Source organism: Pleurodeles waltl, chromosome 4_1 (assembly GCF_031143425.1).
Source record: "Pleurodeles waltl isolate 20211129_DDA chromosome 4_1, aPleWal1.hap1.20221129, whole genome shotgun sequence".
Classification (NCBI taxonomy): domain Eukaryota; kingdom Metazoa; phylum Chordata; class Amphibia; order Caudata; family Salamandridae; genus Pleurodeles; species Pleurodeles waltl.
This window is the reverse complement of record NC_090442.1, coordinates 155,755,905-155,772,595: the sequence shown is the minus strand read 5'-3', so window position 1 is coordinate 155,772,595 and position 16,691 is coordinate 155,755,905. Positions and strand designations below refer to the sequence as shown.

The 16,691-nt window shown below is 44.9% G+C and overlaps 1 protein-coding gene across 6 annotated transcripts in view; it reads left to right on the top strand.

Moving 5' to 3' along the window:
- The window catches only part of CNOT4 (CCR4-NOT transcription complex subunit 4), a 534,336-nt gene that overhangs the window by 313,793 nt on the left and 203,852 nt on the right, over positions 1-16,691 (top strand). For all 6 annotated transcript variants that reach the window (XM_069227948.1, XM_069227951.1, XM_069227949.1 and 3 more), the window contains one exon: positions 2,886-2,943. In XM_069227948.1, the coding sequence (XP_069084049.1) occupies positions 2,886-2,943 (58 nt within the window). The remainder of the gene's footprint in view (positions 1-2,885; positions 2,944-16,691) is intronic.

Here is a 16,691-nt window from a genome sequence, read left to right as displayed (position 1 = left end):
CCCATCTGCTCAACATCTAGATGGCATTTATTATCATAGTAATATCTTTGCGGCGAGTTAGAGAATTGCTGGCACTGCCTGGAGTAGTGATATACTTCATTTTTCCCCAGATAAGCTGGTCCTCTGCACAAAAGTGGAATTCCTGCCAAAGTTGGAAACACCCTTCCACATGGTAAAATCTGGTACTGTGCCAATCGTCTGTGTGCTGACCCATTCCTCCAAAGAGGAAATATTACTACAGCATCAAAAGTTACTGCCACTGTATAAAATGTAGATAATTCTCTTAAGTCGCAGCTAATGTCTAGATACGGTTTTGCGAGCAAGAAACCTAAAAAGCAATACAATTTTCCGCTTGTTATATGGGTATACAGCACACAACACAACATAACATACCCAGTTACCTCGCAATATTTTTGTTATCATATAGATGGACTTTTTCCCCACTTGCCTTCAGCAAAGTTGGGGTTTGCCCATCAATTCACTGAGCAATACCTCTATCACCACGGCAATATTTCCAGAATCCTGGAAACACGCCGAAGTCAGACCACTACTCAAAAAACCCTCCGCTGACCCAAGTGACCCCAAAAACAACTGGCAAGTCTCCATGCTCTCATTCCCATTGATGAACAACAAGTAACTCATGACCTACCCAGTGCAGAACCAGCTACTTGACGCCTCCCAATCCGGCTTCCGCAGCAATCACAGCACCAAAACTGCCCTGATCGCAGCCACTGACATCATCCCTTCTAGATTGTGGAGAAACAGAAGCTTTGATCCTCCTTGACTTCTCGGCAGGCTTCAACACTGTATCCAGCCACATGCTGATTGAAAGACTCTGCCAAATCGGCATCCGAGGGAATGTGCTCAGATGGATTGCCTCCTTCCTCACCAGAAGACCCCAGGGGAGCCACCTCCCACCTTTTGCCTCTGAACCCAAGGGGAACACCTGCTGTGTCTCCCAGGGCTCATCCCTCAGCTCCACGATTTTCAACACAAATATGACCCTGCTGGCCAACAACTTCATCAGATCCCAAGGTCTCAACATAGTTCCCTAAGTAGGCGACACCCAGCTCATCCTCTCACTCAGTCGACCCACCACTACCAGAACCAACTTCCACAAATGCATGACAAACGTCGCTAACTGGATGGAGAGCAACTACCTGCAGCTGAACACAGACAAAACTGAAGTACTGATCTTTGGCAACAGCAGCAACAAATGGAATGACTCTTGGTGGTTATCAAAACATAAGACCCGCACCTACTCCCTCTGATCATGCCAAAAACCTCAGAACCATCATTGACAACAAGCTCACCATGAAATCACAAATCAATGCTATCTCCTCCACCTGCTTCCTCACTTTGCGCCTGCTACATAAGATCTTCAAGTGGTTGCCCCTACACACATGACACAGGCCGACATCCCCAACCAACTGCACTACGGCAAATCCCTATTCGTAGGAATCACCTTACACCAACTACAGAGTTTTCAGAACATACAGAACCCAGCAGCTAGACTCATCCTTGGCCTTCCCTGATGAACCCACATCACACCCCACCTCAGGCAACTCCACTGGCTCTCTGCACAGAATAGATGCTATTTCAAGCTGCTGATCTACGCACACAAGGCTCTACACAACCAAGGACCCGTGTACATTGACCACCACCTCAACTTCCACCAACTGCCAAGAAGACTATGCTCTGCCTCTCTAACTTAACCACACTACATCCACCGAAGCAGAAGTAGAGGACGCGCCTTCTCTCACATTGCAGCAAAAACCTGAAGCAGCCTTCCTGCGCACCTCCGGGCCATCACCTCAGTTCCGGAATTCCGAATGACCCTCCAGACTCGGCTGTTCAAATAAGCCTCCGGGACCAGCAAGTGCCCTGGATACCCTATCAGGTGGTAAGCTGAACTTTAAAAATCCTGATTGATTGATTCAGGTGCTTGGGGTATGAAGTGCTTTTCATACCATAACTGGCAAAATTCATTGTTTTTCTTTTAGATTTTGTGTTTGCTGTAACCATGACTAATCTTTAAACGTATTTCTATGAACTTCTAGTTTTTTTTTTAGTTTTTTTAATTGTTTTAGATCTACTGTGTTGGCCTGCAGGGGACCCATTCTGTACTACTCACTGCCTTTAGATGTGCTAAAGGCAAGTGTCAGCAGGGATCCACCAGTGAATCCTACCTATGCCTGTACCCTTGATTGCTTTGTGAAATTTTTGACTTATCAGTAATTGCTTGTTCTCTAAAAAACAAAATGGCAGCTGCGTCCTTGTGAAATTCTAGTGCCAAAAAGAGTAACAGTGTTTCTTCCAATTTTACTACACTTCTCTGTTTATATTTACCCCCATCTGGTGCTTAAAAATGATCTTCAACTTTGCTAAAAAAAAACATTTTCTGTAGTGCAGAATTTGCAAATTTGCAGATTTGTTGAAAATAATTCAAGTCTTTCAGCAGTCAAACATGTTTATTGAAAAGTTCAAATGTGAGTCACAGGACTTGCATGGTGACCAGCTTCAAAATGGAAACTGTTGATGAACAGCTGTCATTGTGCAATAATGTTACGTATTTATGGATACACACCGGCTATTGATTGGCTTAAATTTGATGCTGTACTGAAATGCATTGTGATTTTTGCTGATGTTTGAAAGTTTCACAAGTGGTTTTGTGAAATATTCAGAATGATGTATCTCAGAGGATAACTGCTGTCAGAATGTAATTTTATGTAAAATACCATGTGATTGTAAATCTGAGATGTTATAGCTCATGAATTAAAGCGTACTTGAGTGTTTTGTTTTGGGTTTCTAGTTTCACCTCTTTGCCTTGAATGGAATCTTTGGTTACTTTTCATTGTGTTTTTTTTTTCTTCTTTATTTTTCAGTCCTGTCGACAAATCAACAGAGTCCCTCAGTATAGGAAATGGTGAAAGTCTACAACAGGTAAACAGTCTATTATTTTTACCTTTGTTACTTGATCTGTTCACACCTAGGATTGCTGGTGAGACTGACAATAGTGACAGTATGATATAGAATGATGTCTGAAATCTAAGCTATATGGTTGTCTACATTATCATTGAAGCTGTCTTGTGGAAGGACTCAGGGTGTTCTGGGTGCCTGCAAAAGAGAAAAGGGTGCAAATGTGTTCTGATTATATGACTACCCATTGGCTCTTACCTCAGAACTCAAATCAGTAATGCAATCCAACGAAAGCTTTCTAACTGCTCACTCCTTTTTTCTTGCCTGAGTGCAACCAAATATTGCATAACCTTTTTTACTTTGAGAATAGTTAACCATCTCCTCAGTCATATGACAAAGACTTTTATGTCAGAAGATCACATCTGGCCCCTACTTTTACAGATTTTCTGCAAGGTAAACCGTGCCAAATCATTGCTAGATGTTATGGTTTCCTATGTTTTCATTGTTACATATTTGCACATTCACGCATTCTCTTCAAGTGATTTAGAGAACCTAGTGACAATTTCTCAAGCTTTTAACTGACTAACCTTGCGAACAGTTGAAAATGACACTTTAAGGACTGCTTTAATAGTCAATTCCTTCAGATGTAAGTTAGCACTCAAATGCATCCTAAGTGACGGCGAGCCCATCCGGACCAGGTCGCATATAGAAGTCTTGAATGTACATGTCCTTTTTGCCTCCCGCCACCCAGAAACAGAACAACCCTGTTTACCTTCTGGAACAAAGCTTGTACGTATATCCAATTTTTGAGGGACACTTAGAGTGCTCTAATGTTGGAAATGGCCCTTTCTGAAGGGACATCCCCACATGTTTTGCCTTCCTCCTTGTTTTGTGACCTTGTTTTTGTTGGTTTTAGGATTCTGTGCACTTTACCACCGCTGACTAGTGCTAAAGTGCAGGTGCTTCGTATTCTAAAACATGGTAACATTAGGTTCTCCACAAATGACATATTTAATTTACTTGTCAGTTATTAGTAAAGTGCACTATATGTAGCAAGAGCATGTAAATTAAATGCTACTAGTGGGCCTACAGCACTGATTGTGTCACAGACTACATTAACCTTTCAAACATGTCTCAGGCCTGCCACTGTAGAGCCTCTGTGCAGTTTTAAACTACCATTTTGACCTGGCAGGTGCACCAACTTGCCAGGCTCAAACTTCCCTTTTTATTACACGTCACCCCTAAGGGAGGCCCTAATTAGCTCCAAGGGCAGGGTGCAGTGTATTTAAAAGATTGGACATGTACTTTTTAGTTTGATGTGTTCAGGCATTGAAAACTACTAAATTTGTTTTTCAATACTGCAAGGCCTATCTCGCCAATAGTGTAAACTTGGGGTTATCTTGAAGCAGCTTTTAAGTGTAATTTCCAAATGGTACAAGATAGAAATATGGAGTTTGGTGTCTCTGGACTCACAATTTAAAATCACAGCTTATGGTGAAGTCAGATTTTAAATTGTAAGTCTGAAAATGGCACTTTTAGAAAGTTGGTATCTTCTTACTTTCACCATTCTGTTTCTCTGCCTTTCTCTGAATACGCACCTGGAGTTGTTGACAGCTGGGCTTTGTGCATTCCCTCTAGGCAGTCATACACAGTAGGAGCTTAGGTGTGACTTAATGGGCCTTAATGGGCCATTTAATGGGTTGGGGGGATGGGGCCTAGCACTGCCTCGCTTACACTTCAATAGGTCTGTACCTCTCCGCACACAAAGGGCTGCATTACCCCTGTAGAGTGTCTGGAGCCAGAGAAGGAAAGGCAGGGACCTTGTGATCTTCAAAGGCCGTTTTGATGTCTCTCCCACCTCAAAGGCACATTTGGGTATATGTACTGGACCCCAAACCCCACCAAATCTGAACTCTACTGGAGCCAAGGACATTCTGCCAGGATGGACTGCTGTGCTGTCAAGAAGGACTGTCACTCTGCAACTGCATTGCTTTGTTAACCTGCTGCTTCTTGCCTGGAGTGAGAAGGACTGGATCTGTTCTATAGATCCTCAAACCCAAGATTCTCCATGGGGTTGTATGTTACCCCCCCCAACCCATTCTCTACACTCTCAGAAACATCCAAGACAGCTTTCATCTCTGCTGGTGCTGTTGGACTCTGCCATCTGTGAGTATTAACCTTGCCTGAGGTACACCCCCCAATCGTAAGCTGATATCTGCAAAAACTGACACATCAACATCATACCCTTGATGTTGACGCTTTGCTCCATCAAAGGTACTGTTTCAGTGGACTCTTTGTGGGTTCTGTAGACAGCCTACACTCCATCGCGGTCAGCCTACATTTTTAGATTTGCACTGGTCCCTCACGATCTCAAGTAACCTTTTGACTACTAGCACTAATGCACCTTGTGTTGTTGCTGGTGACACTTCTGTGCATTGTTTAATTTACTCTTGATTGATGGTGAAAGGAGAGGCTTTAATTTCGAAGTAGAAATAACATCAAGGGTGCTTTTAAGAGGTCCTGGGGGCACACCACAAATAGTAGAGTTTTTGGTGAGGTGATCTAATAGAGTCAGTTGTTATAAATTGATGTATGTATGAGTTGATGTGAAGCAGTCAAGCAGTTTGAGGATGCCCATGTGGGCAGAAAAGACCAATTATAGGGGCCCAATGGTCATACTTGCAAATAGCAGCTGTCTTGTTGAGTCTCTAAGTTGTCTGTTATTTGTATGGTGTTGTAAACTACTATTATAGTTAATGTTTAGCAGCATGAAGCCTTTTTTTTTCTTTTCTTGGAGGCATTGTCAACCACCATTTGGGGCTGTGTCAGCCCTCTGTGTGATGTCAGATGGCGCCCCGGATGTTTCTGTGCGTGGTCTCCATCTTCAGATTATTTTTCGACCATTGAGTCTGGATGCATGGCATAGGAGGAGCTCCGAAAAAATCTTCAAATTTTTTGCAAAGTGTTAGCTGAAAAACATCTAACAGACCAAAGAGGACGTTGACGGAGATGAAAATATCAGCAAGACCTCCCTGCACCTTCTGAGTTACACTGCCGGCAAACGTCCTCGAGCCCTATCGGTAACACCACGGGGAAAGGAAACCATATCACCGACGGAGAGTGATACGAGAGGGGACAAGAAAGGGTCATGGGGGAAAAAAACCTTTTCAGTTTTGGCCCAATTGCCATCACAAGTTTGCAAAGAGACACCCCCCAGGAGGTCTTCAACCTTTGCCTACCGAAGGACCACAAGTACAGCGACTGTGAGGCCTGCGCCAAAGACTCTAAAGGTACGACGCAGGCTAAGACTCAACCACCACACCAATGCAGTGGCTCACAAGCAGGAATCACTCTGACACCTAGGCCTTTGGAGTAATGTAGAGGAGATAGTGGAGGTGGCCGAACCAGAGAGAAGGGGAGACTCGGATGTCAAAATCTTTGAGTCCCAAGCAGAGAAGATCCAGCCGCAGAAGAAGGGGTTGAAGGACGCAGAAAGAAAAAAAGGTAAAACGGCCAAAAGGCGCAGACTGTAAGTTCGCAGACAAACCTCCTAAAGCAGCCCCAGTGCCAAAACGAAAGGTCAGCAAATGCCGAAAGAGCCACACGGATCCCAGACAAAGGATACCTAAGGGCTAAAGACATAGTTGAAAGACTCGACAAAAGCCCTCAATCGCTAAGGAGCAAGAGAGTAAGGTGAGAGCGTCAGACGCTGGAGTCCACAACACCAAAAAGGAATCCTTCTCCAATGGGTGAAGCAGAACTAAGGGCATAAGAGTTCCAAAGGAAAAAAGGGGAAGCTCGCGACAGAAATAGCACCTCTCATTCAATGGAAAATGGAATTCAACAATTCCTTGAAACAGTTCTGTATCCCTGCAAAACACTCAACAGCTACGGTCAAGGAGGAGGGTCAGTCAGTGTTCGAAGCAGCGGCTACCCCGGAACCCCAGGAGGGAGAACAGGAGGAGTTCTTCAAAATCGATGACTCAGAGTATGCTCAGGGCTTCGACTCCAGTCATTTCGAGAAAATATGGCAAGATCTTGATTCTGAGCCTCCTGAAGGAGGCGCAAACAATTATACATTGAGACCATCCCCACCAGATGACCTGTCCATATACAACAGTCTTGTGAAGAGAGCTGCTAAAGACTTTGGGGTACAACTAGAAGAAGAGATGGAGGGATTACGCTTCCTCCCAGACCCTTTATTGCCCCCCCAAAAGGTAATTCTATATTTGCCCATGTTGCCTTGCATCCTGGGTCAGGGTAAAGAGGCCTTTAGGAAACCAGCCAGTACAAGGGCAAAAATGGAGAAAACATAAGCATTCCACTCAAGATCCAAATTACATCAAAGACAATGTTACACCAGAGTCCATTAACGTCCCCACTGCATGAAAAAGAAAACGTATCCACCTCAATGGGACCGCCATCCGAGAACGAAAGCAAAAGGCTGGACCTTGTGGGAAGAAAAATGGAGAGGGAGGCCTCTACACAATGGAGAACAGCCAACTCCAACGCCCTCATGAACTGCTCTGGACACCTGCAATGGCAGGAAATCAAAAACCTCATGCAACACCTCCCAGAGGAATACAAGAAGAGGGCCAGTGTGTTTATACAAGAAGGGCAAGGCATTGGAAACACATGCCTAATGTCAGCGCTAGATGCAACAGATACAGCCAGTACACAGATGTGCAAGGGATCAATCCTGAGAAGACACCCATGGCTTAGGATCTCAGGTTTCAAGCCGGAGGTACAGGTATCCAAAGTTAAAATGCCCTTCACAGGAGGCGTGCTTTTTGGTCAGGCAGTAGAGTACGCCCTGCAACAGATAAAAAGGGACAACAAAGCTGTGAGAGCAATTGGAGCACTGCAGTTCATGGGGCACATATAAGAGAGGCATGCCCAATAGAAAGCCCACTGGTAGAGCGCCCTTTAATTTGGGACATCAACAAAAGGTTCTTCTCTCCATGCCTACAAAGTCCTCAAAGAACAATGGAAATCATGGGGAAAGCAAGGAAGCCAAGCACACTAAAATGCTACACACTCAAATGGAAAATGTAGGAAAATACCCTCTTTTTGGCATGGTTACCCTCACAGTTTGCCTGATGTCACTGTTTTGACTGTGTTCCCTGGGATCCTGCTAATCAGGACCCCATTGACAATGTTCTCTCCTTCTAAATTTGGTTGCTGGCGCTTCACACACCCCGCATTTGTCATACTGGTGCCCCTATATAAGTCCCTAGTATATGGTACCAGGGGTTCCCCATTGACTGCAGCATGTATTAAGCCTCCCATGGGAGCCCATGCAAAATGTGTCTTCAGGCCTGCCACTGCAGCCTGCGTGAAAAGGTGCATGCACCCTTTCACTTCAGGTCACTGCACCAGGTCACTGTAAGTCACCACTATGGTAGGCCCTCCTAGCCCAGAGGGCAGGGTGCAGGTATCTGTGTGTGAGGGCACCCCTGCGTGAGCAGAGGTGCCCTCACGAACTCCAGCTCCATTTTCTTGGACTTTGTGAGTGTAAGGAAGCCATTTTATGTGTGTACTGGACATGGGACACTACCTATGTCCAGCTACGTAATGGTAACTCTGAACCTGGACTTGTTTGGTATCAAACATGTCGGAATCATACACCAGTACTGTTGTCAGTATTGGTTGTATGTTTCCATGCCCTCTAAAGGCTCCTTAGAGGACCCCCAGCATTGCTCCTACTGCCTTTCTGGGGTTTTCTGAGCAGCCCACGCTTCTGCTATCCCTTAGTCAGGATTCTGCCCTCCAGTTGCTTGACCAGCTAAAGCCCAGGGAGGCAAAACAAAGGATTTCTTTTGGGAGTGAGGAGTAACACTCTCTTCCTTTGGTAATAGGTGTTACATGGCCTTGGAGCGGTAGACTCCCCAAGCCATTGGTATGCTTTGAAGGGCACATTTGGTGCCTTCCTTGCATAAACCAGTCTACACCAATTCAGGGACCCCCAGCCACTGTTCTGGCGCGAAACTGGACAATGGAAAGGGGAGTAACCACTTCCCTGTCCCCTAGGGTTGGTGCCCAGAGCTCCTCCAGGTGGCCACTTGATTCTGCAATTTTTAATCCACAGTCGGCAGAGGTCTCTGGGTGCATCTGAGTGCCCAGGGCAGGCAGGTGACATCACAGCCCCCTCCTGATAGGTTGTCACCTTACTAGGGCTAATTAAGGTTTCCCTTTTGGATGGGTCCTCAGATTTGACGTACAAGACTCCAGCAGGACTTCTCTGCAACGTTTACTTCAACTTCTGTCCACTGGAACCGCAACTTGACTTCACAGGAATCTACATTCTGCAGCTACAGCGACGACTCTGCTCTGCAACATTGTATACCTGGCTTCTACTAGCAACTGCAACATTCTCATAGCTGTGCATCCTCTGAGGGAGACGAGTCTTCAGCATGCACAGTTACTTACCTCTTTTCTCCTGGTCGCTGGGGGGCACTCTGTTAACTTACCTTCTGGGTTTCCTAGTTCCTCCAGCTCCCCTCTACCGATTCAACTTCCTTGGGTGGAGGCCCGACTATCGCATTCCACTTTCTTAGTATAAGGTTGAATCCCCCCAGTCCTTCAGTATTGGCCATTGCTTTCACTGTATTCTGGTGCATTCTATGCTAACAGAAACACGAGTCCAGAGATGTACAGCACTAGCTGTACCTACTAAGGTAAAAATTAGACTATTTTATGAAGTAAAGATGACATTGTACTGCATTTACTGTGATGCAATGGGGCTGACTGCATGCTGGAGTGTGAGGCAAGGTGCTCCCAACTGCGTCTTGTTTGAAAAGGCTCCCTTGAGCCAGTGAGCTGACAAGCCCTGGTTGTAGCACCTGCGTGCCAATGGTACTCAGACCTGAGAGGACGTTTGGTAGCATTTCCAGCAACCCGAGAGGTAGACCTGCTGCTCTCTGCTGCTGAAGGGCTGAACCCAGAAACACGTGTCCAGAGATTTACAGCACTTGCTTCACCTACTACGGTGAAAAACTACAGTCTACTTCATGGATATAAAACGAATTTGTACTACATTTACCATGGTGCACTGGGGCTGACTGCGTGCTGGAATGTGAGGCAGAGTGCTCCCTTTCTGTTTTTCTATGCTAATTCCTGACTGCTACTGTACATATAATAGTGTATTTTGCTTACCTACAGTTGGGGTTTTGCCTATATAGTGTTTAGTGTTTGTGTCAGTAAAATAAAGTACCTTTATTTTTGTAACAGTGTGTGGTTCTTTCATGTGTTTAAGTGCTGTGTGACTATAGTGGTATTGCATATGCTTCGCATGTCTCCTAGATAAGTCTTGGTTGCTCATCTACAGCTACCTCTAGAGAGCATTGGCTTCCTAGACACTGACTACACCTCACTAATAAGGGGATACCTGGACCTCGTATAAGGTGACCATAGGTGCTCACCACACGTCAGGCCAGCTTCCTACAGAAAATATACTTTCTTTGCTGCACAAGCAACAATAGAATGGACTCAAGGACACATCAAGACACCGTATTAATATATTTCACCCACCTGCTAGACTGTGGCTTTACTTATGCATCACTAGAGGTACATCTGGCAACAATAGTGACCTACACTAAGGCCACATCGGGAACAAACCTCTTTACATCTACAGTAGTAAAGAGATTCCTAGAGGGATCAAAAATGGTGGCACGACCAAGATTAGCACCAACACCTTGTGAAACATGAACACACTGTTAACACAGCTAATGGCGGAACCATTCGAACCCATACACAAATTGGATATAAAATCACTCGCCCTCAAAAACAGCTTTCCTGATAGCAATCACATCAATATGCAGAGTTAGTGAATTGCAAGCACTCACAGTCCAGGAGCCGTACTTTCAAATACACAAGGACTTGGTAGTCCTCAGAACTAACAGACACTTCCTACCAAACTTGGTGACACAGTTCCCAGTTAATCAAAGAATATTATCACCGGCTTTCTTTCAGGAACCAAAAACACAAGCAGAAAGGGCCTTACACACTTTGGACGTTTGAAGGGCTTAACGTACTACCTGCAGGAAACCCAATGATTTTGTAAGGGAAACCAGCTTTTTGTGTCATTTGCCAAAGCAAACCAACGATCACCAGTATCGAAGGCAACCATTGACAGATGGATTGTTACCACTATCCAAACATGCTGCGAAAAAGCTGGAATTCAGTTAGCTGCGTGCCCCAGAGCGCACTCTACCAGAAATAAGGGTGCAAACACTAGTGTAGCTAGCACTCACCCACTGGAAAAAACTGTGCTGCAGTGACCTAGACATTGCCACACATCTTTGTAAAACACTAATGTGTAGACATTCAGATGAACAAGGTAGCACAAGTGGATCAGAAGGTACTGCAACACCTATTTGCCTACTCATCCATATTTCATCCCAACTAGCCCAAAAGCTATAACCGCTGTATAATTTAACGCACAGCATGTGAATCCAGAAAAGGATTGATGCTGCAAAACGAAATTGTTTCTGTCCTGTAGAAGTAGTTTTGCAGCTTGAAGAGTATTCTGGTTTCACATACGACCAACCCACCTCCACAGAAATGGGACAAGAAGCAAACAGGCGGGTGAGAGGGAGAAAAAAGACACGAAAAAAAAAAATCTGAAGATGACCACGTGCAGGAACATCCGGGTTGCCTTCTGATGTCACACAGAGGGCAGACTTAGCACCAAATGGTGATCGACGATGCCCCCAAGAAATAAGGACTAGAACACATCTTTCCAGACCCAAACACTAGATGCCAGATGAATGCTCAGCATGTGAATCCAGAAAACTCTTTAAGCTGCAAAACTACTTAGACTGGTAAGTAACCATTTAGTTTCATTGCTGCAACATGAATAGACCCGATGACTGATAGACCTGACACAGCCTCTGATGGCTATTGTCTTCTTGCAGCTATATGAGACTGGTCAAGTAAGTGGGCGATGAGGCTGTAATTGGACTGTGTAGGAAACTAGCTTTATGTATATAGTGCACTATATTGAAATACACTGCAGAGACTGCAGTGGATCCCCAATTGCTATTGCAGATGCAAAATGTAGAAAGGTGCTGTATTGTGGTTGTGTGGGTGAGCATTTAAGCCTACGAGAGGGTAGTGTTAAGCATTTCTTGTACTCGCAGGGGCAATAAATGGCACACTCAAAGAACAGATCCGAGACCAATTTAGAAAAACAATTCTTTTTATATGTTTCAAACCCAAGAACTATGTAATTAGGTAAGTAGACTTTTAAGCATACTTTGCAGTTTCGGAAATTAATTTTCAAAGTTCTCTCAATGTTGTCCTATGGAGGAAAAACAGTGTTCTGCAAACCAAGAGTTAACAATGACTTACAAAGCCAATCTCCAAGAACAAAGTTAAGTACTGGTCACTGATCAGAACCACACCGACAGGTTACACCCTGCAGCATTGGGGCGGCTGGGTGCAGAGGTGTAGTAAGGTGTTGGGTGCTCAATGGTTTCCTAGTGGAGATTGACCCCATGACAAATGCATGCATGACAAGCAGGCAGCAGGCCCTGGCAAGAAAACCAGTGGGGAACAATAAACAGGTACGTAATAGACTTGGGGTACTCGGGGACATAAGTGCACCTTTGGTCCTCTTCTCCTGTGCCCAGAGGTGTCTTTTGGTGTCTGGTTTTCTCGTTCTGGAACACTCGTCATCAGGGGGTCCTGTGAGCTGAGGCTGCAGGTATCATGGGGGAGTCTGCCAGGGGTTGACCCAGGGTAACTCAAGCTCTCAGGAGCTGGGGGGAAATTGTTGACACCGATGATGCACCTCAGCTGGGGTCAGGAGTCACGGGTGCAGTGGTTGCTGTAGGTGTTGAGTTTTCTCTCACCACCAGGCTGGGGGAAAGGGTGCCTTCATGCAGGGGCTGCAGGTGACTTAGATGAGTCTAGGAGTGGTGACTATTGGGTGGACTCGGGCTCAGGACACCTGGAGAGCCCTGCTGGCACGATTGATTGGCTTCTCACTGGGTGGAGGTTGTCTGGTGCACAGTCCTTGTTGGATACTTAGTTGCTGAGCAGGTGAAGTTAGCAGGCAGGCTGGAAGGACTGGTACCAAGTCAGTTGCTTCTTCTGCAAGGTTGACTCTTCTTTGTCCTTCGTAGGTAGTCAGGATCTCAGTTCTAGGGTTTAGAAGTGCCACCTAAATACTGAATTTAGGGGCGTTACAGAGACTGCCAGTTGGTAGCCAATGGGCCGACCACCTTTATGACCACTTCGCTGGGAAATGGGCATAACCCTAACCCTAGTGGCCTAATTCCTTCCAAGCAAGATGGAGGAATTTAAAAAATAGTGCCCACTTCAGATCGTCCGCCTTAGCGGTAGGGCTGGCATGAAGAGGACACTCCTCTTAATTGAACTAAATTTCCCACCTGTGCAGCCGCCAAAAGTGGGGTCCGGACTTTTAGCTAATACTTCTTGTAAAGAGGGATCATCCTTGCTTCATAGTTCCTGACAAATCTTATCACTTGAGCATCTTAGCATAAACTGGTCTCTAATACGTTCCTCTATAGTTGCTCCAAATTTACAAGTAGATGCAAGTTTTCTCAAGGCTGTGATATAATCTTCAATACTTTCTCCCGGTTGTTGCTCTTTCATACCAAAATGGTACCGTTCCAAAATAGTACTAACTTTTGGTAAATAATGTAGGTCCAACTTTTTCAAACAAATCCCCAATTCATTCAAGTCTGTTCCTTCATCTCCTGTGTCAGGTAAATTTTAAAAAATGTCTTGCCCCTCACATCCCAAACAATGCATCAGAAGGGCTGTTTTTCTTTCATCCGAAAGATTAGTTCCACATACTCTTGAATAATGTAAAAAAGTTTTTTTCCACTTAGACCATTTTATAGGTGGTTCTCCTGGTATTATCAAAAAGAATGGTGGAGGCGAAATGTTCTGCATTCTGTTTTTTTTTCCTTTTTAAACAGGAGTACTTACAATTGAAGAAATGTGGAAAATGTACTCTTACTATGAATTCACCTATTGAGCTATGATGGCTTTGAGATTCCACCTACTTTGTCATACACTTCGTTGTATGTTTTGTTAAACATTGGGGTCTCTTTCTAAAGGAAATAGTCTCTTCTCGAGTTCTGGTGGCTAAACCTGTGTGGCAACAACAGCAAAAAACGACTGCAGACAGTGAGTTTACCAAATAAAGCCTTCGTTGAACACTTGAAGGTTTATTTACATTGTTCTTGCCTTTAAGGAACACATCACGGCACGTGCGTCTGAATTTAGTCTTTTCCTTTGTTTACTTATGTGCGGCATGCACCTGCAGTCTCTGTGTAATAGGAATGTTTCTCAGCAGTTTATAGACACAGACTGCAAGATTATTATTTGAATATAGAACACAGCGCGCGCGGTCGGAAAGCCTTCCGTCTGAATGATCAGCGCGGCCAAGATCAAAACAGAGATGCGCGTGCAAATATAACTGTTTGTGTTGACAACCAGCACGCGCGCACTCACGGAAAACGCTTGTTTCAGTTGAAGCAAAGATGAGAGCAAAACCAAGCGTTTAAATCCTGAGCGCTGCCAAGTATAAAGAAGTATATTAATATACGATGTATCGCTCACCGTCTTGAGTAGAGTTGAAGAATATGAAGTTGAAATACTCTAAATGTCCAAAATTCACCGAATGTTGTATAGTCCAAAGTGCAGTGTTAAGATACTCCTGCCCCTCGTCGCCCCGTGTAATAATGAAGCAAGTCCTGACGGTCCTGAAAGCAGGTTCTTTTAATAGGAGTATCTTAGCCACAGCAAAGGAGAGGACACAATACAGTCACCTCATCAACAGCTCCCTCGGAACCTATGACTCTAACACTCTAATCTGATGTCAAACATGACATCAGTCCTAGAGATGAGGTCCCTCGCGTTCTATTGTTAACATTCTACCACAACTTCCATCTCAGAGCAAAACTCAATACCTCCATATGTTGCCATGCATACTGGACCAGGGAAGAGACACCTTTAAAGAACCAGCAACATGCAGGTGTGTAACACTAGGGGCTGAAAAGAAATATAAGCATTCCGCGAAAGACTCGCCTTAAAGCAGAGGTATAGTACTTGCACACTCTGTTATTGCAGCAGCAAGAAAGAGAGCAAATAGCCCCACAACATCTGGGCCACCTTCAGACAAGGAGAGCAAGAAAATGGATATTGTGGGAAGGAAATCTAAAAGGGGAGCTGCTGTCCAGTAGCGCATTTCCAGCTGTAATACACTACTAAACAGGGATGACTATTAACATAGAGAAAAAATGGCAGAGCTCATGAAAGTTCTTCCCGAGCAATACCGCAAAAGAGCAGTATCTCTCGCAGAAGGCTGAAAAAACAGCAAATACCTGTCTGAAATCTGCCCTTGACACTGCAGATACAGCAAGCAGACAGATGATGGTGGGGACCACTCTAAGAAGACATGCTTGACTGAGAGTGCCTGATTCAAAATTGATGTCCAAGCAAATATTATCAGCACCCCTTTTGTTGGAGAACAACTACTCAGCATAATTCCTGATACCAAAACAACACTCTTCATCCAATTTTAGATCTGATTCCTAAAGAAAATCAATAAAAACACAAAACTTCAAAATGACAACTCTGCAGCAGGTCATACCACAGCTATAAAAAGGAGATGTTATGGTGACAATAGGTATAAAAGATGCATCTTTCCATATCCCGATGAAAAACAGTCACAAAAATTACTTGTGCTTTGTAGTAAATGGAGAACATTTTCAGTTCAAGGTGCTTGCATTCAGAATCTAGACGTGCTGGGCAATGCATCTGAAGGCTTTGAGGAAGCGGTCCCTGAAGCTGTTGTCTCCCCAATGCTTGACTCCCATGGTTTCAGTCCTGGATCCAGACCGACCTCTGTCGTACTACCCTGACCTTCCCTGACGCTCCTGGCGCTGCTGTCTCCCACGGGATCCTGAGCCTCTTTCTTATGATCTTGGTTATGTTGAGGAATGGAAGGGGTAGCTAACCCTTTAGAATATCAGCTTCAAGACCCTATGGACTGCCATACAGGTTTGGGTGAGGCCAGCGAACTGGAACTTCGTCAGATACTAGCATGCTTTCTTCCCCTACTGTGGCTACGGGCAAGGGAGCTTTCTATTCCATGGTTGTGAGAGGTCTTGGACCTTGAGTTGTCTTCAGTGGCTGTCAGGACTAAGCTCCTGACAGAGGTGCTTCAAACCTGAGCTTCCTCCTTAGAACCCATGGTACCCTTTAGTGAAGCCCTCACGTATGTCCTACTGGGTACCTAGTACAAACCCAGCACAGGGGCAACTATGAACAGGACAATTGCCCGCCGCCACTATCCTGCTCCCAGGGATTCAAGCTTTGACGCAGTATCCGTCTCCCTGAAGAGCTTGTTTATCCAAACCTCCACTTCCCAGGGCGCATTCCCTTTTGTATACCCGGATAGGGACACACTTGCAAAGATGATTTTTTCTTCCTCCGGCCTAGCTTTAAGGTCCATGAACACAGCTTGTTTTTTGTACTCTTACCCCCACATGCTGTGGGATATGGTAGTGCAAGTGTTGCCACAGGCCCCGGCTGTACTCTTTCACCAGTTGCCGATGGGAGGGTCATACCAAAGTTCAAAAAAGCAACAAGGAGGGGCATGAAAAATGGGATATTCGGAGAGTGACTCCTGGTCCCGTGTGTAAGGATCCCAATAGACAAGAAATCAAAAAAGATTACACACGGTTCCACCTAATACTGAGGGTTTCTTTCAAGAAAATAGTTCAGCAAATCAA